This window comes from Panicum virgatum, chromosome 1N (assembly GCF_016808335.1).
Source record: "Panicum virgatum strain AP13 chromosome 1N, P.virgatum_v5, whole genome shotgun sequence".
NCBI lineage: Eukaryota > Viridiplantae > Streptophyta > Magnoliopsida > Poales > Poaceae > Panicum > Panicum virgatum.
In genome coordinates this window covers 55,582,203-55,603,823 of record NC_053145.1, presented here as the reverse complement: position 1 = coordinate 55,603,823, position 21,621 = coordinate 55,582,203, and the positions used below count along the sequence as shown (strand labels likewise).

The following is a 21,621-nucleotide window of genomic DNA, read 5'->3' as shown; positions in this document are numbered from 1 at the left end:
AAAAACCAAAGAACAGTACATCAATACATAAAAACAGCGCACAAAACTACTCTAGAACTATTCTACGCGTTACAACGATCGCGTGGACATAAAGAACGCTAAAAACGGGGCTAAAACGCGTAATCTAGGCCAAAAACAAGGTTCAGGGGCTTATTTGTAAGAAAAACAGAGTTCCAGGGGGTTTTCTGCAAAAACTGAGGACTGAAACGTAATAAAACACTAATTCCAGGGTCTAACTCGCAAAAGAACCAGGGCTGGACGGCGGGTACTAAATTGGGAAAGCTCAGGGGCCTAAGTGAATAAAACAGGCCTAATCTGCAATTACTTTTCTATATAGCTGGACTGCGGGTTGATATTAACAAAAGTCAGGGGCTCTTATGCAAAAACACCAGGCCGAAGGGGTACGCGCAGATCTTGGCCGTTGGATCATGATCCAGTGGTCAGATCGAACCGGTACGCAGGATCTAATCCCGGGCGTCCAACGAAGATCGGGCGGCTCTGGATGGATGAGGCGTGGGCGGCGGCGCGGGGCAACGCCGGCGACGTTTCCCGCGGCGGCGCTCGGCAAAACTCGCCGGAGTTCAGCGATTTCGAGGCTTCAGGGGTTGGTTCGGGGTGGGGTTTGGCCTGGGATGATCACCGAGACATGCGTGATCCACCCAAGGCTTTTGCTGGGCGCGGGGAGGGCCGGAGCGGCGGTTTCGACGGCGGAGGCGGCTCGGCGGTCACCGAGTTCGTCGGAACTCGGTGCCTGGGCGCCTAGAGCGCGCCAGGGCCTACGGAATCTAGCGCACAGGGGTCAAGGGGCCCGGGCGGTGCTCACCGGGGGTCGTGGCGGCCGGAGACGTGACGCAGCGGGCTCGGCGGCGAGGTACGACGGCGATGGCGTGGCGAAGCTCGTGGCCGGGGTCGAGGAAGGGGCTTCCCGTGCTGCTGATCCACCAGGGAAGGTTCGCGGCGGTCCTGCAGCGGTGCCGAGGGGGGTCAGAGAGGCTTGGTGATTGCCGGCGGCGAGGAAAATGCAGGGGCGACGGCGCTCACCTGGGGCGGGTCCGGTGGAAAATCCCGAGCGCCCGCGGAGCAATGGGGACGCGAAGGCGGCCGGAGGCGCTCCTGGATCCACGAAGGGGGTCCTGCGGCGGCCGGTGGAGGCTGGGAGGCCGTAGCGTGGCCGGTCCACGGTGGAGCAGGGGAACGGCAGGGCAGAGCGGCGTGAAGGCGGCGGCTAGGGTTGGAGGCGGCGCTAGGCGTGGAGGGTGAGGGATTTGGGGGTCCGCAGGGGCCAATTAAAGGGGGCCGGCGGGGATCCTGGGGATGCGCACCGTGGAGGGCGCGGCGCGAGATCTCCGGCGAGATGCTCGGCGGTAGCTGCGCGAGGGGGAAGCCGATGCTGGCAGGCTGGGCCCACGGGTCAGCGGCCGGGGCGTGCTGCGAGCGGCTGAGCGGGCGAGCGGGCGAGCGGGCTGGCTTGCGCCGCCAGGTGGGGTCGGGCTGTCAGGCGGGGCGGGGCGACTCGGGCGCTGGCGAGCTGGCCTGCGCGGGATGGGGCGGAGCGGGCCCGGTGAGCCGAGTGCTGGGCCGCGCTTGGGCCGAGCAAGGCTGCTGGGCTGAAGGCAAGGAGGGAGGGCTGGGCTGCTTGCGGGAGAAAGAGCTGGGCCGCGGAGCTGGGGTTGAGCCTGCTGGGCCGAAGTGGGGGGCTGGGCTTCCTTTCCTTTTTCTTCTTCTATTTCTTTTCCTACTCTTCTCCTTTCTAAATCTAATTCAAACAAAGTTTGAATTCAAATTTGAATTTGAATTCAAACCACACTCAAATAAAATTATGCACCAGCATGAATGCAACAAAAATTTAAACCTATGGTAAATTTTAATTAATTAGGAACAAAAATTAGATTAAATGCCAACTAAACACAATAAACCTTAGAAAATTAAATAAAGTCAATTAATTTATTAATAAATACTGAAATTTAAAATTAGGGTGTTACATCGAATCTGGAGCCAATGACGCGTACCATCCAAAAGCTGGGCCTGTAAGAGATTGGCCGAAGAACCAGGCCCTCAGCGGATCTGATACTGAGATCATCCCAAGCTGCGTTAAGTATCGGCTCACATGCTCAATGGAGCTGGCTCCTTCTGACCCGTTGAACTTGGTGAACTCAGGGAGCCGATACTTGGGTGGCAATGGGATCAAGTCGTGGTCACTTGGATACGGCTTGGAATAGCTGATCGCTTTTCTCTTGGGCAGGATGCCAAACTGGTCTCTCAGTATTGCACTGACCTGCTCCACACTAAGAACTCCTGGGGCCGATGGCTCAGTACTCGGCCCGGTAGCGTACTTTGCCAGCCACGCTTGTTTCTCCGCGTCTGCTCCAGAAGCTCCTGGGCTTACCAACTGCACCGAGCGTATTGGATTGATGCTGTCAGGGATGTATGCGCACGTGTAGCCATACGAGATCTCCTTGGGTGGCTCGGTCAGGAACTGGCCTTCTCCAGTATCACCGCCGATCTTGTGAACGACATAGATCGGCGAATTCTGTTGTTCTGCTACCGCGAGCGAGTAGGACACTGGCGGCCTAGATTGCAGTGCAGCTTCCCCCTTGTGGCTCCCCAGGACTGGTCCCGACGGGGCGTACTGGTTCTTGATCACCTCCTGGACAACGCGATGTGCCACGCGCTCAAGTTCGTTCACCAGGCTTTTCTGAGTGCCGATGAAGCGTATGAGCCACCATATAGTTCATCTCCTGGCATAGGGCCCTGGTTCGCTCCTCTGATGGCACAGACAGATCAACATTATCGAGAGCGCCTTCTGGTGAGAACCCCTTCCACTTGATGCCATGGTTGCAGGTCCTCTCAAAAGAGCCGATGAGATCGGCTTCGAACTGAGATTTGACCTCATCGTATTTTTGCTCATGTTCTAGAGTGAGCTCTTCATACGTGACAGGTTTGGTGACCGACGGAACCGGTGCTTGGTCCTGAGCTCCTGTCATCTCTGCGGCGGGCGTTGTTGTTGATGAAGGTCCCACCGGGCGTGCCAGAATGTGTTGTCGGTCGAAACCCACCGGCGAGCAGCGACAGGCAACACGAAGAGCCGGGAGCTCGCCGGGGCGCTGGCAGGCACTGCTCCATCGTCGACGGCCCGCAATTCCGTCACGCGCACGGAGATTCCGGAGAATGTCGGGCGTGCCACCTGACCTATACCCTATCAGGAAGGTGCGAACGTGCTTGCAACGATTTGCCTGCATACACAAACACGTGGAAACGTAAGTCTGAGCCGTGGTCGGCTCCCTGGGATGACTCTTGCATCGGCTTTAAAGAGCCGATCGAGTCCTAGTGTCAGATTGGATCTGCATCTATCCGGATATTGATAAATAAAGCAAATAAATGTAAAGCTGCTTCAATTAAATCTAACTAATCTAATCCACGACGGTAAAAGCTTCACTGCTAGATCGGAACATTCTACATGTGATTGGGCCAAATGAACGTAATAAATAACTAAACCTTAACCAGAATAGAGGCCTAAGAACAAGCTAAAGCCAATTCCAGGATCAATTCCCTGTTAAGACTAAGGCAAAGCATCTAATATATCACCGGATCATCCAATCCGTTTGCAAGGCCTAACCTACCAGATATCACGCCAGCTCTTATGAACAAAAGCAAACCGTAACAGATTGGATCTACTAGACGGAAAAGAAGCAGGGTGTTGTCTCCGTGCAACTAATTCTACACAACAAGAACAAGCATAGGATTGAAACGTGACTGCACGAAAAACAATATGATATTCGTAGATGATAAGCAACAAAGCACAATAGATCTACTAAAAGTCAAGCTACGAACATCAGGATAACTAGCATTACTTGCCATCAAAAACGCTTCAGTACGAGTAATACCAAGGTAAAAGCAAGGACAACGCTGCCCTGATCGCAAGAAGCGATCAGGGCAGCATGGCGCTTACTTGGATGAAACCCTAGAATTAGGGGTGGCGATGCGCCGAGAGTTGTTGTTTGCGAGACGTGATGACGTTCTTCTTTTCATGAATAATATAGGGTACATATTTATAGTCCGGAGACTTGGGAAACAATCTAATTCTATCTTGTTCCGATCGTACTCTATCTCTAATCTTGAACTAAATCTAAAGATACACGGCCCATGTGGCCCAAATGCTCACGCAGGAGCCGATTTACAAGCCTTCTTAACCTTCTGCTTTAAGCCCAACTTGCTCGGCCCATGAATTAACCCTGTTAATTTATGGCGATAACAAGCCCTCAGGCTCGAGTCCTCGCAGAGGGGAACGATGCCCTGAGGGAGGATCAGGTGCTCCGGGACGAAGATCTCCCCTGTCACCACCCGCACCACGACCTCTAAGCCTTCCTGGGTCAGGTCGCTGCCCTCCCCGCGGTCGGTCCTGCTGCAGTCTTGGAGTCCGGTGAAGCTCCAGGCAGGATGTGGCCGCTGCTTCAGAGGGGCGATCCGGTGCTTCAGGAAGTCCCCGAGCACGTGCAGCAAGGTGAGGCCGCTCTCCGCCAGCGTCCTGATCTTGCTCAGCACGGGGTCAAACTCCGACGGCAGGGACGGCTTGGCCCTCCAGGAATGGCGGTCGGAGGCGGGTCCCTCGGTCGGCATGACGAGGCACTCGTTGGCTTCGGTGGTGGCGATCACCCACTCCTTGCGCCAATCCTCCCACTTCCCGCCAGTAAGCCCGAGGATGTAGGGCGTCTGCAGATCGCTCCTTGTCTGGAAGTAGTACGCCCCCACTTCATCCTTGCTCTTCCCGGACTTCACCAGGACGAAGAAGTGGCGGAAGAGAATGACGCAGGGCCGTACCCCCACGAACATCTCGCATAGGTGGACGAAGATCGACATCAGAAGGATGGAGTGGGGCGTGAGATACTGGAGCTGGAGGCCGAAATCCTCCAGCAGCAGCAGGAAGAACGAAGAAATCGGCAGCCCCATGCCGGTGGAAATGTGCAAAATAAACAGCACAAATTCCCCGGCGCGCAGATTGCCGAGGGGAACCGAGCCTGCTCAAATTCCCCAGGCAGTCTCCTGTGGACTCCACCCAAGCAGGCGGCGCACCACGTTCAGTTCCGCCTCGGTTCGGAAATGACGGGGACGAATGAGGGACGCCATCTTGCTATGGAGGCGAGGAACAATCTGCGCAGAAGAGCAAGGGGCGGGGAGGCTCGAAGGCAAAGGGGCGCAAAGATTTGGAAGGAAGAAGGCGAATGCGGAAAAGTAACCGCGGTATGCGGTTCAGCCCTTTATGAAGCCTGATCCATCCGGCGAGCCCCGGAACCGTCGCTGGAAGCAAAGCGACGCTCATGCCTGGTGTTAGCCGCCCGGTCCATGACAAGGGGGCCCAGGCCCGCCTGTCAGGAGAGGCGGGTAACAAACGAAGTGTGAAAAGGCGGGATTCGAACCGCCGTGTGCGTCCGCGGAACGAGGCGAAAGCCGAACCGACGTGCCTGTACGAGCACTGACAGGGTCAGACCTTTCGGGAACAGCACTGGCGGAAAATAATTCCTTTTACCCCGGCGACAGTAGTGCCGAGCGTCGTACGCGTGACTAGGCGCACCACTGTGCGTGGGGGCCTTGAGTTAGTGAGCCGTTGCGACGTGATAGGCCAGTAGGGATCCCGATGGATGGTCAAAGCCGGACAAGACTCCTGCAGCGCGCAAAGTCTAAAGCTAGAGGCTTCAAGTTATGCAGAGCTAGATCACAGTAGTGGCCCCACCTGCGGGTTCGTAGTCTTTCCCGAGGTGGGCCCGGGGGCCACTGTCGGTACACTATAGTAGGGATACCCACTCCTACTACAGCAAGGCAGGACACGCGTAGTCATCCATAACTACGCCCTAAGGGGCGGAGCAGCCGGGCGCACCAGGGGTCCGGCTCTTACCTCACCGGGTCAACGGCCCCGGACCCGTTCCCCGCTCTGGGAACGGGTCCGGTGATGCCACGTTTCCCTGAGGAGGGGAAGCTCCGTGCCAATAGCCAAGGGCTCGGACCCCCCATATGGGTCCGGGACCTCCCCACGTCCGTTCGGACCTCCCACGCGCGTAAAACCAATATACCGCCGGGGCGGGGTCCGGGGTGCCACGTGTCCCGCAGGCGCAGGCGCGGGCGCGAGTCTTCTGCTGGAAGACTCGCCCACCCACTGCATTCAATGCGGGTGGTTGAGGCGTGCTCTGCCACCGCGGCACGCGGTGCAGCTTTTGTCAGGCCTCACTGTAGACCGCATATTACCGAGGTACACAGTGCAGCCGCATGCGCCGCATCCGCGCAGAGCCCGTCTGCCGCATTAAATGGATACGACGGCATGGCACCCTTTCATCATACCGACTACGCCGCAAGCTACACGGCCCGTTCAGCTACGCGGCAGGCTACGGCAAGCTACGTCGCAAGCTACGCCCTGGCGCCGTTTCGACAAGACAGGGCATGGCTATGCCGGACGGAAGATTCCCACAGGCAAAGCAAGGACATCCCAGAATAAGATCTTTCCCAGGTGTAGCACCATAATAGCGCTAGGCCATTCGTATTAAATACAATATCATTGGGCTCACCTGTCGGGGACTCAATGGCCATGTATGCGCCACCCTTGAGATATAAAAGGGAGGCGCTCGCTGCACACTCTAGACTCGACACTCTCTAAGGCCAAGTAAAGCCAGACACAACACAAGCTCGGATTCACTCCGAACAATCCCGTTCTCAACCTCTTGAGAGCACAAGCAATACAACACACAGTGGACGTAGGGTATTACGCTCCGGCGGCCCGAACCACTCTAAACCTCCTGTGTTCATCGTGTTCTTGTATCTAGATTGGGCTAATCCTAGCTACCCCCGTGTACTCACCCTCTGGGTTTAGGCGGGTACACTACGCCACCCGGCTATGGGTTTGCACACTACGACAGTTTCTAAGGTGCTTGCAAACAGGTTAAAATCTATATTGCCTGATATAATTTCCCCCACACAGAGTGCGTTTGTGCCTGGAAGATTAATTACTGACAATGTTCTTTTGTCTTATGAGTTAACGCACTATTTAAATGCTAAAAGAAAAGACAAGGAGGGGCTAGCTACAATTAAATTAGATATGTGCAAAGCATATGACAGAGTGCAATGGCTGTTTTTAAAGAAAATCTTTATCCGTATGGGCATTAATACTAGATGGGTTCTATAACACCCCTGTATTAATCGTAATGCTAATTACGTGTTTAATCACTGTTTAGGGCTAAGCGATGTCATTAGCTGGTTAATGACCGTCGTTAGTACTCAACCCTAATCGAACTTTGAGCGCATTTTTCTCCCTAATCCGAGCTCCAAATCAATTTTCGCCCAAAAGCAAAGTTGTAGACCTTCTCTTCCTCTACAACTTTTATTTTGGCCAAATTTCAAGTTGCTGTGCGAAAATTTTAGTTTTGGGCGCTCCAAAATTAAATCTGTTTTGCCTCAAAACCCGGAGGTTCTGGGTTTGGAAACCGGAAGTTCCGATTTTGCTCTATTTCACCTACTCCGGCGCCCATACCGGCGACTGTGCCGCCGGCGACGCCATGCATCGAGCATCCCGGCGAACCTCACCCTCCGTGCACCGCCCTTATCCTTGCGCACGCCCTGGAAGCTTCTATTCCCATCCCTTCCCTTCCCTTCCCTTCCCTTCATCCCCTTCCTCGAGCTCGCGCGAGCAGAGCACGAGCAGAGCGCTGTCGCTCGCACATCCGACCGTTCCTCGCCGCCCCGCTCGAATCCTTCGAGCCCCGAGCTCCCTAGCTTCGCCCCGCACCTGTCCCGCCCATCCACGAGCTCGATTGAGCCCAAACCCGGCCAGATCGAGCTCCAGACCGCCGGCCGCCATTGACGTTCTCCACCGAAGCTCCGTCCTTCCATCGACGAACCACCTCCGGCCCTTCTCCGCTCGATTGGACGACGTGGTGAGCTTCCCCGTGGTCCACTCTACCTCCTCGGCCCTTTCCCTGTTCGATTCCTGCGCCACCGCCGACGGGAACGCGCCACGCCGCCGCGGCTGCCCAAGCGCCGCTGCGCGCACACCGCGGGCCGCCTCTGCACGGGGCCCCGTGCTGCGGCCTAGCGCCCCCGCCCCCTCGGCTTGCCCTGACCGTGGCCTGCCCGCCCCGCAGCCGGCCGGCCTCGTCGCCGGCGAGGAATGCGGCGCCGCCACCCCTGCCCCGTGTGCGCGCCATGCGCCGGCCATGGCCTTGGCCTGGCTGACCCCTGTTTTTTCCCCAAAACCGGAACTTCCGGTTTCCAAACCCGGAGGTTTCGGTTTCCAGTTAAATTCCAGTTTCAGTTTTGTGTACTGATCTTGTAAAATGCTTAGTAAATAGCAAAAAATGTGAAAAATATAAAGTAAATTTTGTTAGGTTTCTAAAATCAAGATCTTCAGAGGAAAAATAATCATGCTTGTGAAATGTCAATTTTGGTTCTGCTAAAATTTTGGGTTGTGTTTAATCTAGTTTATTTTGTATCTGTTGTTCTGTTTGTCTAAAAATCCTGAAAATTTTGTGGTAGCCTACTCTTTGCATGTGTATTTCACTGGAAAATTTTCAGGTGCATAGCCTAGGTGCATGTTTATGGATCTATTATAGTTGGATTTCCATCCTAGGGCTAAAATAAATGTTTTCGGTACCCGATAAATGTTAATAAATTATTGTTACACTCTTTACCAATATATTATCATGCCAGTTAATTTTTTGTTACTGAAACATGGCTACAAGTTAAGTTTTTGTATTTGTTTAGTTTCCAGCTATAGCTTTATTTTACAAAAGCATTGCTAAGCAATTCCTTTCTGCATGTTTCACTCCATCAAGTTATGTCATTTATGGGTGAAGTATATTAACTCTTGTTAGCTAGACAGGTTTGGCTAATCCTTATTTGGTGAGTGCTTGCAATGATTTGATTTAAGTTAACTTGTATGTCATGTTGGGGTTAATTTAATTACCTCCTATTATCAATAAATGCTGGAAAATCATGATTGCTTGTTAATTCCAACAATTTAAGTTAGTCCTGTATAAGTTATGTTAACCTCTTGAGAACTAGTTCATGGGTTGCTTTTATTTATTTTACTTTTATACCTTGCTGGTTAAATAAATTGTTCTTTCTTGCTTTATATCCTTGCTTAGCCTTTTCTAAGCAAGCTAGTAATGCTTTTTAGTAGGAAACACTTCAGGCTAAAATACTTGAATGAACTCTCGCGTTGTAGCACCAACCCAGTTTTCCTTTTGAGTGTGTATGTGGTGCTTGCTCGATAAATGATTGCCCAGTCATATCTTTATTCCTAATCGTATCGCATTGCATTGCATCATGTGCGTGCCCATCCAAGCGTGGCTTTGTACCTGCCCTACTTGTCCTCTTTGCGGTATCGTCTACTGCACTTCCATGCATTCAAACCTCTGCCTTGGTGCATCTCATTTAGGTACGCTAGATGTACCACGTATGGACGTGGAGCACGTGCTGACGGAACCGAACCACAAGACGGTATTGGGTGGACGCGTCCTGAAGAGTGAAGGACCCGCTGGAGCAACCGAAGACCCGACTCAAAGTCGGAAGGGCCCAAGGCCTTGTTAATACTAACACTAGCTTAGTGTTACTCTCAGGCAAGCCCCGGAGCATAACCCTTAATTTCAGTATTCAATGTTTATTATATAATTATTGTGCATTTACGTTTCTAGAAGCTGATTGGAACCGTAGATGCATGATCCCTAGGTTTTCTCAGTTACTCTACTAGTGTGCATGTCATTAGTACTGCCATGCTTAATTAGGACTAGGTAGAAGTCGAGTAATTCCTGTCACTCGCGAGCTATAGGTCCTTGTTACTTATGGCAAAGTGGTTTGAGAATGAATCTGTGAGAAAAGAAGAATGGAGACTAAGCGGAGAGGAATTGGATTATGGATATGGAATGTATGGAAAGTGGACCTCCTCCTGTGTCGATTGAGGACCGTACCGTTGTTGGCACATTGATCGAGGATTGAACAATACTAACCACATGCCGGAAGTAGGAGGTAGTCGAAACCGGTAAGCTGTAGACCTGATTTACAACAATAGCTCGAACTGCGACCTGCTACTCTGGGAGTGGGACGATGGCGGGTGTTGGAGTGTATGTCGCCTCCGGGTACTCCGTGAGTTCACCGAGAGGGGCCCTTCACCCGGGTTTTGGCAGGTGTGGTTTAGGTGTTGTGGTAATGACGAGAATAGTTGACGCGTGTGGCCCGGCGTGGTTTGCATGTGTCGTGTGAGTTAGGTCCACCTTGCAAGGTTAAATCGGATCGATTCGCCGTGACTCGCGGTTATGAGAGCCTTGATCTCTCTGTCACATCATAGTAAACAAGTGGAACGAGAATGGCAATGTGATGAGATATGCTTGTGTTACTCTTGGGAAAAATATAACGTGATACACCATGTTTGCTCTAAATGTTTATGCAAACCTAGTTAATATTTGTACATTAAACTTGAACTAAAATATTGAAAGTAAGGATCCACTATTAGTCGCTTTCCAGCAAAAATAAACTCCAGAGCCAAAAGGCTTGCATGTCTAGATAGTGGGCTAAGTATACCCATGTCAGGTAAGCCTTGCTGAGTATTAGTATACTCAGGGTTTGTTGTTACCCTATTTTCAGGTAGCTGCTGCTAGTTGGAGCTAACCAGGGTTCACATCGGTGGGCTCGATGTGACGTCCTCACGTCAGCGTAGTTATCGTTGTTTTTCTAAACTAAACTTCTCTTTAATTTCCGCTGTATTTTGAACTCTGATATTTCACGTAAACTTGTTTGTAAGTTCTGCTTGTAAATTAACTTTGAGAACTCCTGTCTGCTTGTAATCATCTGTGCTCGTCCTCGTGCGAGACTTCCAGTGTTTTTCGATCCTTAACCCGATAGACGTCCGGATTACACCGTTTTAAGTGCACAGTAACTTGATTAACCATTAATATGACAGTTAGCGCACTTAAGCCGGTTTAATTTGGGCGGTTCTGTCACAGGTTCAGCTTACTATGAACTGTGTTACTTCTGTCACTTACAAAATCAAAGTTAATGGAGGGTATACCCGTCATATTTTCCCCCAAAGAGGCTTAAGACAGGGTGATCCGCTGTCCCCTTATTTATTTATTTTGTGTACAGAAGGTCTATCGGCTATGTTACAGAAAGCTGAACAAAGGGGTACAATTGAAGGAATTAAGATTTGTCCGACGAGCACCAAGAATAAACCATCTATTCTTTGCTGATGATTCCTTGATATTGATGAGAGAAAGGGAGAATGACGCAAAGGAACTTAAATATATTTTGGAATTGTATGAACAGGCGGCTGGACAGAAAGTCAACAGAGATAAATCATCAATTATGTTCAGCCCAAATCTTGCCTTTCTATTGTATCTGAAGCAAGGAGTGAACGCTATTTAGGGTTACCAATCTCTATTGGGAAATCAAAGAAAGCAGTTTTTGAATACATCAAAAAGAAGGTTTGGAGCGGGATTCAGGGTTGGCAGGAAAAACTCCTATCAAAAGCTGGTAAGGAAATCCTTATTAAGGCTGTTGCATAATCCATTCCCACTTATGCTATGTCATGTTTTGACCTTACAAAAGGTTTTTGTGATGATCTCAGCATGATTAATGGGAGATATTGGTGGAGCCAGCTGGACAAAACACATAAAATTCATTGGTTGAGTTGGGATAAATTAACCTGATCCAAGAAGAATGACGGTCTAGGTTTCCGCGATTTGCATCTTTTCAATTTAGCAATGTTAAGTAGGCAAGCTTGGAGATTGCTGACTAGCCCTAACACTCTCTGTGGCCAAGTGCTAAAGGCAAGATATTTTCCAAACTCTGATATTCTCCATTGTGCTCCTAGAGATGGGATTTCATATTCCTGGAGAAGCATTTTGAGAGGAGTTGAACTTCTTAAAGGAGTTATTTGGCGAATTGGGAACGGAAAGAAAGTGAAGATATGGGAAGACCATTGGCTGCCCAAAGGCTCAACAAGAAAACCAGCAACACCTAGAAGGTCCTGTTTGTTGACTAAAGTCAGCGAGCTTATAGATCTACTAACAGGTGAATGGGATGAACAATTAATTCATGATATATTTTGGCCACAAGATGCTAATGAAATTTTATGAATTCCTATTAATGATCAAATGGAGGATTGGCCTGCCTGGCATTTTGATGCAAAAGGGCAATTTTCAGTCAAATCAGCTTATAAGCTTGTTGTATTGAGAAGAGAAGCTCAGACAGGACAGGACGCTTCTAGTTCTACATGTGGCAATGGATCTGAGAGGAATTTTCAATGGATCAAGATTTGGCAACTTAAAGTCCCTAATAAAGTTAAAATGTTTGTATGGCGATTTGCACATAACAGCCTTCCTGTTAAAAGAAATGTGGCTAGACGTGGGGTGGAATTAGATACTATATGTCCTGTTTGTAGAAGATTGGATGAGGATTGTGGGCATATCTTCTTCAAATATAAATTTGCAAAAATATGTTGGCGGTTACTGGACATGGAAGATATCAGAGCTAATCTGATGAGCTGCCAATCCGGTTTAGAAGTTTTGGCTAGGATCTGGGAGTTACAAATGAATATGCAATTGAAAGTGCTTGTTTTCCTATGGAGATGGTGGTCAGTAAGGAATAAGACTAATGTTGGTGAGAAGATGCCAACATCAACTGATGTATGTGGTTCTGTTATGTTTTTCCTCATGCAATTTGACAAGCTATATGAGACCCAAAAGAAGTTAACTTCCAAAACTCAAGAGTCATGGAAACCTCCACCGGAGAACATTTACAAAATCAACTCGGATGGCTCTTTTGACTCTGATAAACGAACTGGAGGATGGGGCTTTGTGGTGAGAAATATGAATGGAGAGGTCCTAGCTGCTGGGGCTGGGAATATTCAGCATGCCTCGTCGGCATTACATGCTGAGGCCATTGCGGCATATAAGAGTATTCTTCATGCAGCTCAGCTAGGTATGTCGCGAATTATTTTGGAAATGGATGCCACGGTTCTAGCTACGACCCTCAGGTCAACACATGTTGATCGGAGCTGCATTGGGGCTTTGGTGGTTCAAATTCGAGACATAATGCAATCGGAGTTTTCTTCATGTACTATCTCAGTGTATAATAGAAATTGTAATACGGTTGCTGACTCTCTAGCTACGCACGGAGCTTATGTTTTAGAAGGTGGTTCTTGTGTTTACATGAGCGATGTGCCCTGGTATGTAATGGATATTGTATCAGGTGACTTGCCGTTGCATAGAGCTTGATGCTCGTGTTGAATCAAAAAAAAAATGGCCGCATCATTTGGATACGAAACAGTAGCCCCCAATGTTTTATTTTGTCATGAGGGCCCCAGATCGAGAAGACTTGGATGGGGAAAATTACCGGGAAGGGTCGGGAACCAGCAGGACAATGGACAAAGGGCATGATGGGTATGCGGGGGCGCGCGATCCGACACGCTAGCACAGACAGCGGTTTGAGGCCGCCAAAAGGAGCGCCACTGTAGAGTGAACGCCACTTTGTTAGACGCCCAATCGCGGAGCTTCCAGCTCCAGACAAGGGGTCGCCAATGGCTCGCAATATTCACCTCCCTGGAAATAGAAATAGTTCGTCGCAGGAAGGAGCAGCCGGATCTCTGGTTGCATTGCTTTCTGCCATGGCAAACGAGCAGTAGCTGACTGCATTTGAGTCGAGTCCAAGGAATCGTAAAGGCTCACAGGCATCTTTTTCTAGAGTTGTAAAGGCTCACATCAGTTCGATCAGTAATGCACCGGCCGTGGTGGGTGTGCTTTGTGCGATTGACCTCGAGGTGAAAAACTGACAGTTCACCCGACCCGACACGTTGGCTGTGTTTAGATCCGTAAAATGGTGATAAAAAGAGTCGCATCGGACACTGTAGTATTTTTTGTCTGTTTATGGTAATTATTGTCCTACCATGATCTAATTAGGCTCAAAAGATTCGTCTCGTCGTGTAAATCAAAATTATACAATTAGTTTTTTTATTTACCTACATTTAATACTCCATGCATGAGGTAAAAAATTTGATGTAATAGATAAATAGTGAAATTTAGAGAAAGAAATTTTGAAACTAAACACACAGGCGTTGGAGTAAAAGTAGCACGTACAGCACCGTACTATATAGTACTTGCTGTTTAGCTATAGCCTCTCGACCGGCTCGAGCCGGATAATAACGTGAGCAGCGCATGGTGCGGTGGAACGGACAGGAGGTGGGGCCCGCCACCTGACGTGGCCGTGGGCCCGGGATATCTAACCTAAGATCGTGCTAACGACTTGTTGTCTGCTGCTCGATCGCCTCTCGACATCCGCACGTGCGGCGGTTCCCACTGTTCAACTGCGCATGCATCTCCCTTCCAGTAGTCTTCATACCACCCCATCCGATCCTCTCGTATCGGAGCCTCGGAGGAGTGCCTTGGCGCCACCGCACACGTGCTAATGAACCATTAGCAGTTTAAAGCGCACGCTAAACTGAACCTCCCCGTCGCCAGGGACCTCCATCTCCAATCCCCATCAGGGACGCTCAGACGACGTCGCCCGTAGCAGGAGGGTCGCGGAATGTCAGGAAAAAAAAAAGGAAAGCAGATTCGGATCCTGTGACGGGCCTGCAAAGGAACCGACCAACGCGCCGCAATCCCTCCAGGTTCACACGTGGGGCGTAGAATACACGGACAAAGCAGTCTGCGCCTGAGCTATCTCTGCCTGCGACTTTCCGCACGTACGTATATACGCGTGCGTGCATTGCACCTGCAACCGAATTTTCTGCAAAGTACTATGCACTGTACCCGCCCAAAATCAACGTAAATTCGGTCCTTGATGCGGCCAAATGAGGAGGAGCACCTCCCCATATAAGACGTGCATGCCCAATGTTGGAGCCCACGGTGATTTGCGTTGAGCATCCGTGGAGGTTTAGTAGCCGGTTGTAATTTTCAAAAAAAAATGTAGCGGACTGAAATTCTAGACGCTGATTTCCATTTTGTAGTTTCCATTTTAATTTCGGTCAAGTTGTGATAATGTATATGCACATCCTTCATTGATGCAGCGGTTAGCGATAATTGTGTTCCTTTATCAGCAAAAAAACCTCACTCGAATTCAACCAGATAAAAATAAAATTAAAGATAACTTAATTTGTTTAACTATATATCATATCTGGTCGCGGGCTCACGCCGGTATGGTTTCTTGATGAGCCAAGAAGAGTCAGATTTTCTATTTATCAAGTGTGTAGTGCGTGCTGATGTTGTAGAAGGGGTAGATCGTGCCGCCGCTCGTACGTGCGTCGGCTAGAGGAGTGCGAGCTTAGGGAGGGGGAGGGGGAGGGGGTGGAGCGCCTGCTTGTGAGGAGTGGGAGCGAGGTTTGGGGGGTGGGGGGCGGAGGGGGACTGCCTGCGAGGTTGCCAGGGTGGTGGTTGAGGTGGCAAAGTTTAGGGTTTTAGATTTCCGGAGCTCCAATGGTCACCGGCCCTAGAGGAGAAGGTTGGTGGCGGCGGCGGAAGTGAGATGGCTGGCCGGCCAAGGTCGGACATCTGGTGGGCCGTGGCCGGCGGTGGAGGGGAGAAGAAGGTCAGGAAGAGGAGGTCACAAGCGGCGGTGGGTGGTAAGCAGATGGCGTGACGGCGAGAGTTGCCGGTCGGGGCGGAGGATGAGGGGGCCGGCAAAGGGTGGAGCAAAAACGGCCAACCGACCTTTCTGCGATGGAACCCGCGTAAGTCGTATAATGCGATGGATAGAGACCCCAGAATTGCTCTAAACATGCGCAGGACTTGCAGGCTTGCAGCTAGCCTCGCACGTACAGCGTACTACTGCAGTCTGAAACGCAGAGAAAGAGAAGGCCTGACAGGGATCGGCAGTGTGATGAAAAGGTGTACCGGCCTTGTACTGTTGTACACAGTGCGCCGTGCCCGTCTCGATGCTCCCTGCTTTCGGGGGCAGCCGGGGCCTCCCCATTACGCACGCGACCACCCTCCGGCGCCGGCCGGTGACTTCATCGTCCTCGGATCGGCGGCTCCGATCCGTCGTCCTAAGCTTTTGCAGACGGACACGATGTGATCGAGCATCGCGCCCGCGCACAAACTAGCTAGATGCTAGGCTAGGCTGCGGGCTGCTGCCGAAGCGTCGTCGCGCGCGGCCGGTCCTCCTCCCTGAGTCCCGGCGCGCGGCTGCGCGCGCGTTGCTGGCAAGAGTACTGTGGATCGCACTGTTCCATCGTCATTGCCCGGCGAGCGCTGCCGGCCGGCCGGGTTGCCCATCCATCATCCACCACCAGTCGTCTGGTTCGACAAGACCGCCCTGCTAGCAGTCAGGAGCAAGCAGCTTGGCGTTTCTCGCATGTGGCCACCATCACGGAACACGGATCGCGCGCGCAACCCCAATAATTCCGATCCACGGCCCAGCCAAGCCATATAGGCAGTTCTTAGGAGTGCCGGCCGGGCTGGTCCCCGTACGTACGAGCACCACCCGGTGTCCCGCACCGCTTGCGCTTGCCCAGGTGCCCCTCCTGGCTCGGGGCGCAGGACCGGCCGCGAGCCCCGGCGACAGGCGCACGGCCGCGCGCGTCCGTGAGGGGCGAGGACACGACGCCGGCGCCGCCCTGGGGCGGGTGGCCTCTCTGATCCGATCCCGTCGAGTTCCGGAGCACAGCGGCGCATGACCCCGACGCGACAGTCGTGCCGTACCCCTGGCGACGGGGCATGTCGCGCGCCCGGGACCGTCGCAAGCTTCGCCTTCGGCATACTTGCACATATCGATCCATCTCCGATCCGTGCATGCCGTCGTGCCGTGGCCATCAACTGCGCTGTGCGTGCCTGGTGAATGGCAGAACGGAGAGGACCATCCGGCCGGCCAGCCCATGCGCTCGCCGCCGGCCAGCAGCAAAAAGCTCGATCTTCTGACCGAGTACCTCTTGATCGTCATCATGCATGCCACAGTATGCCAGGAGCAGCTCGTCAGATCCTCATCGTATTGCAGTATTGGGGAGAGAGAGCAAGCACCAACCGGGTGTTCAGGGACGTACGGTAGAGACTCCTGTCGTTGTCTCCCATCTTAGATTAGAGCCCATCAATTATTCGATGTCCCCTAGCTAGCCCTCTTTACGGCTTTACTAATGTTGATCGGGGAGAAGAATCTTAATAAAGTACTTGCACTTTTCTCACACAAAGGCTTTTCAAGGGATCGCTGTATATTTCTTTCACTTCATTACTCCAAGATAAGCATTATTTCAGTTTTTTTTTTCAGTTAATGCATCAACATTTTTTTTCAGTATACTTCACAATTCAGTTAGTGCCTAAGAAGTAATAGTAGATGCAATTTATTCCATGTTTTCTGTTGAAGTTTGGCGTCTTGTCCTCTTGCGCCAAGATTGTGGTTGCCGTTGACCTTGTGGCTTTGAATTATATAAAATGCATGCTCTTGAAAAACATCGTAGATTTCAAGCTCCATTATATCTCTTTTTCTTCTTTTCTTGAGATAGATTAATCAACACAGCTTCTCCTGCAAATATATACCCCCTCTGTTTTCATTTAATACTCCATCTGTTTTTATTTACATGTCATATTAGGTTTGTACTCTTTTTATTTACATGTCATATTAGGTTTGTACTAAGTCAAAGTTAGCTAACTTTGACCAAATCTATATAAAAATACAGAGACAACTATACTAACCAACATATGCACTATCAACATACATTATATATATAGTGGATTAAAAAAATTGATATTGTGAATGTTCTTATTTTTGTCTATAAATTCGGTCAAAGTTGATCAAATTTGACTCAGGACAAACCTTATATGACATGTAAATAAAAATAGAGAGAGTACATGTCGCATTAGGTTTGTCCTAAGTCAAACTTTGACCAACTTTATAGAAAAACTAATAACATTTATAATACTAATTTATTCTGTTGAATCCACCATGAAATAAATATTGGTGGTGCATATTTTTCGACAGATTTGATCAAAGTTTGCCAAATCTAATTTAGAATAAACCTAATACGACATGTAAATAAAAACAGCGGGAGTATATGTTAACTCATGAATGCAGCATGCGAGATGGAAAAAGAAGCTAACGATGAGAAACCGCAGACCTAAATAAGATTTCCGTTCGGATAGCCATGCCATCTGACAATGCTCACAAAAATCTGAAAATATGTAGGCTCATCAATTCAGCGTGCCATAAAAAGATGCCACCGGAGAATGTCAACATATGGTCCCTCAAAGTTTGCATTGCATGCATGCGTGAACAGTGTCATCAGTGCACAAACAGAAGAACCATGCCCCACATACAATCGAGAACCAGTCCAAATCACTCAATCTTCACCAGGAAGCTGACAGTTTTCCATCACCAATTGGTAAAACTGTTTAATCAGACTCTTACCTGTGATGAACTGTGGGCCTGCTACCTTATTGTACTTTATCTCAAAACATGGCGTCAGAGGCTTGGCCCTTGGCCTTTCCTAAAGAAGCTCCTTACTGCTGCTCAACAGCTAAATAATGAGTTCTCAAGAGCATTGGTTGTACTGATCTTTTACTCCCTTTCCTTTTTTAAGACTCCGGAGAGATCTTTTACCTGCTTCCCACCTTACACTATTTGTTTATAGGCTTTCCTGTTCACATATAGATGTTTATGGATCGTGATGAGCAACTTTGGTCATTCTTGTGGGTCAGTGGTTGCAAAACTAAAGACACCAATGCAAAGGAATGAGCCAAAGGGTATAGATCTCAATAACTCTTATGCTTCACATCTGACAGTTCAAATCCAGTGATTATGACAGGCACCTTGGTTCATGCATGTAAGCGAGATAAGCCAGTTGATTTCTGCTGATTCAATAGTATTATGTAAGAGAGGATAAACTGGAACAAGCCAAAATAAGCTGAAAGCAGACTAGTCAAAATAAGCCATATGAAAAGCAATAAAGCGATAGCTAAGGCCATTGGGAACAGTGTTTCCGACCATAGATCAATATGATAATGACACTTTCGATCTCAACAGTTACCGATGATTAATAATTTTATGAAAACATAATATAGGTAATAAAAAGTTGCTATTTTCAAGGGAAACATTATATATATGTTGGAATGAAGAATGTCTACAAGCTATAAAATGTCTTCAGAAATATTATTCAAAGAGCCCAGCCCCGATGTATTGGTCAATTACTTTGGTAAACAATCCCCCCCCCCCTCCAAAAAAACTTTTTTTCCAAAAAGAACGTACACACAAAGGCAAAATTGCACATCTTTAGCAATCGAACAGCAACAAACCACCAGCTACTATATATAGTATGCGGTGAAAATTACTAAACCGAGAACCGAGAGATTGGCCACCTAACTTTACTTTCCCTTTTAATCATCCCAACTGCCAACTTCCCCAATATGCACACTAAACAACACCAAAATTTTAACACCCAATTAAAAAAAAGGAAAGTGGAGCATGTGCCCACCTATTTTCTTATCCATGGCACAATGGCACCCACACATTATATCGATATATATACTGTAGTAGGGTCGCCCCTACGATCCACTTGGCACATCAAAAACGTGTGTGCTGGATTGATCTTACACCAAAACTAGAAAACACGCCAATTGCACCAACAATTGGGCTTTGCTCAATCATTTCGAATCACTTCAAAATAGAAATAGGAGATGAATACCGAAAGAATGAGAGAAATGGAAAATTATAAAAATTTGGAAAGGGTAGTACTAGCACTGCTTGAAATGGATGCTCCGGTAACTAGTACTGTTACTAGCGAGCAGGTCACACACTACGCTTATATATGGCATACACTTCTAGTACCGGATTGAGGACGCTGCTGCGATGCACGGCCGGGGTCCATGTATGCGTACCTCCTGCTCCCTGTAGTTGCCATAATCAATTCCGTTCGCTACTGGTTGTACTAGTAGTTCACAATAGTTTTGTATTATTACCACGCTAGGCCATGGCCTAGCCGTGCACTTGAGCAATGCGATCTAGGGGTCATGGTAGCTCCAGAGGCTCTCCCCGGCTTCCGACGGGTCCGGAGACTCGTCGGAGGTGTCGGGACTGAGCCTCGGCGGGCTCATCATCATCCCCGCCGCCATGTTCCGCAGGAGCTGCGGCATCTCGAAGATGGCCTCTTCGTCCATGAACTCGTCGCTGCCGCCGACTCCCGGCTGATGCTGGGCGTAGCCCGCCGCGTCGGCTGCAGCGCTGCCCATGCCGTGGTGCTGGTCCCGCGCGGCGGCGGGAGGATCGGCGGTGGCCGCAGCCTCGCCACCCTGCGGCGGGTGCTCAAGCTGCGCGGCGGCCGCGGCGGCGGCCGCCGCGGCGCGTATGTCCGCGGGGGACGCGGAGGCTGGGGCCTGGCGCGAGGCGATCGCGGCGGGGAAGTTGAGCACGGCGTCGGCCCCGCGCAGCGCGCGCGCCGCGACGTCGTAGGCGGCCGCGGCCATCTCGGCCGTCGGGTACGTGCCGAGCCATATGCGGCGCGCCTTGCGGGGCTCCCGGATCTCCGACACCCACTTGCCGCTCCTGCACCGGATGCCGCGGTAGAACGCGTGCTTCCCGGACGACCGCGGCGACGGCTCCCCCGAGCTCGTCGCGGTGGCCATCCCCGGCGCCGCGGCAACTACCACCCCCGCCGCCGCCGCGCCGTCGCCCTGCACCACCGGAGAAGGAGAATGAGGCGAGGCCGGGCTCGAACCCGAAGCCTGGCGGCCCGCTTGCACTTGCACCACCGGGGAAGGAGAATGGTGGGTCGGCGGCGATGTCGACGACGCAGCCGGCGGCTGCTGCTCAGCCATGAACCCTTAGGGCACGACCATCTATCTGGGTACCTACTGACATGTGCCCACCCAAATTCGGCTGCTGCAGTGCACCTATGCACCTACCTATCTATGGTGCGCGCAGGTATCTGCCTCCCGTTCCCCAAGCAAGCAACTGAAGCGTCTCGATTTGTGTGCGTCTGCGCGCGCCTAGTTGAGCGAGAGCAAGCTATAGGTGTCACGAGGTGGACTATGGGGGTTGAGGCGGATATATAAGGGTTGGTAAAGAAGCGGGAACGAAGCGTGCGGGCCGCCATGGTGAAAAAGATCGGGAGCTAGGGAGCAGCGCAGTGGAGGCGCGCGACGGCGAGGAGGAGGAGGTGAGGTGGCAGACGCGTAATTCGAGCATGTCGTGCGCTGAGCTGGTGCCAGGGGAGCAAAGCGCACGGGACAGCAGCCCACCTAACTTAAGCAAGCTAGCCGGCGGATAACAAAACCGCTGCTTATAGCTTCGCTCTGCTTCGTCTCATCTTCCCCGGCGCGACAGCGAGAGGGGGCGCCGTCGCTCTCCGCCTTTCTAATGGATGGCGTGGTGGTAGCCTTTCGAGGGGGTTGAGCTCTGTAATTAGAGCCCCCGCGGACAGGTGATTGGTGCTAATTCTCTCACCGTTTGGCTCGTCGCGCGCGCGGTGTGGGTGACGCGAGATACGCGGGGCGGACGTGGGGGCAGGTTCTGTGGCTGACGGGCTGACGGGTGCTGGGCGGCGGGGCTGCCAGGCGGGGCCGCCTCCTTTCCCGCGGCGGCCATCTGTCTCCGCCGCTCCGTCCCGTCCTCTTCCTTCCCCGGAGGCGGAGGCTCCTGTCGGACTGTCGTGGTCGCACGCGGGACGCA

General features: G+C 51.0%; 1 protein-coding gene across 1 annotated transcript; it reads right to left on the bottom strand.

The window, feature by feature from the left end:
• Positions 1-19,478: 19,478 nt before the first annotated feature.
• Positions 19,479-21,171, bottom strand: LOC120656792 (ethylene-responsive transcription factor ERF027-like). The gene has a single exon (XM_039934973.1). The coding sequence runs from the start codon at positions 20,766-20,768 to the stop codon at positions 19,956-19,958; it is 813 nt and encodes a 270-aa protein (XP_039790907.1). The 5' UTR covers positions 20,769-21,171; the 3' UTR covers positions 19,479-19,955.
• Between the last annotated feature and the right edge of the window lie 450 nt (positions 21,172-21,621).

Excerpts from the sequence above, each read along its gene's own strand:
- LOC120656792 (XM_039934973.1), bottom strand. The coding sequence starts at position 20,768 with ATGGCTGAGCAGCAGCCGCCGGCTGCGTCGTCGACATCGCCGCCGACC.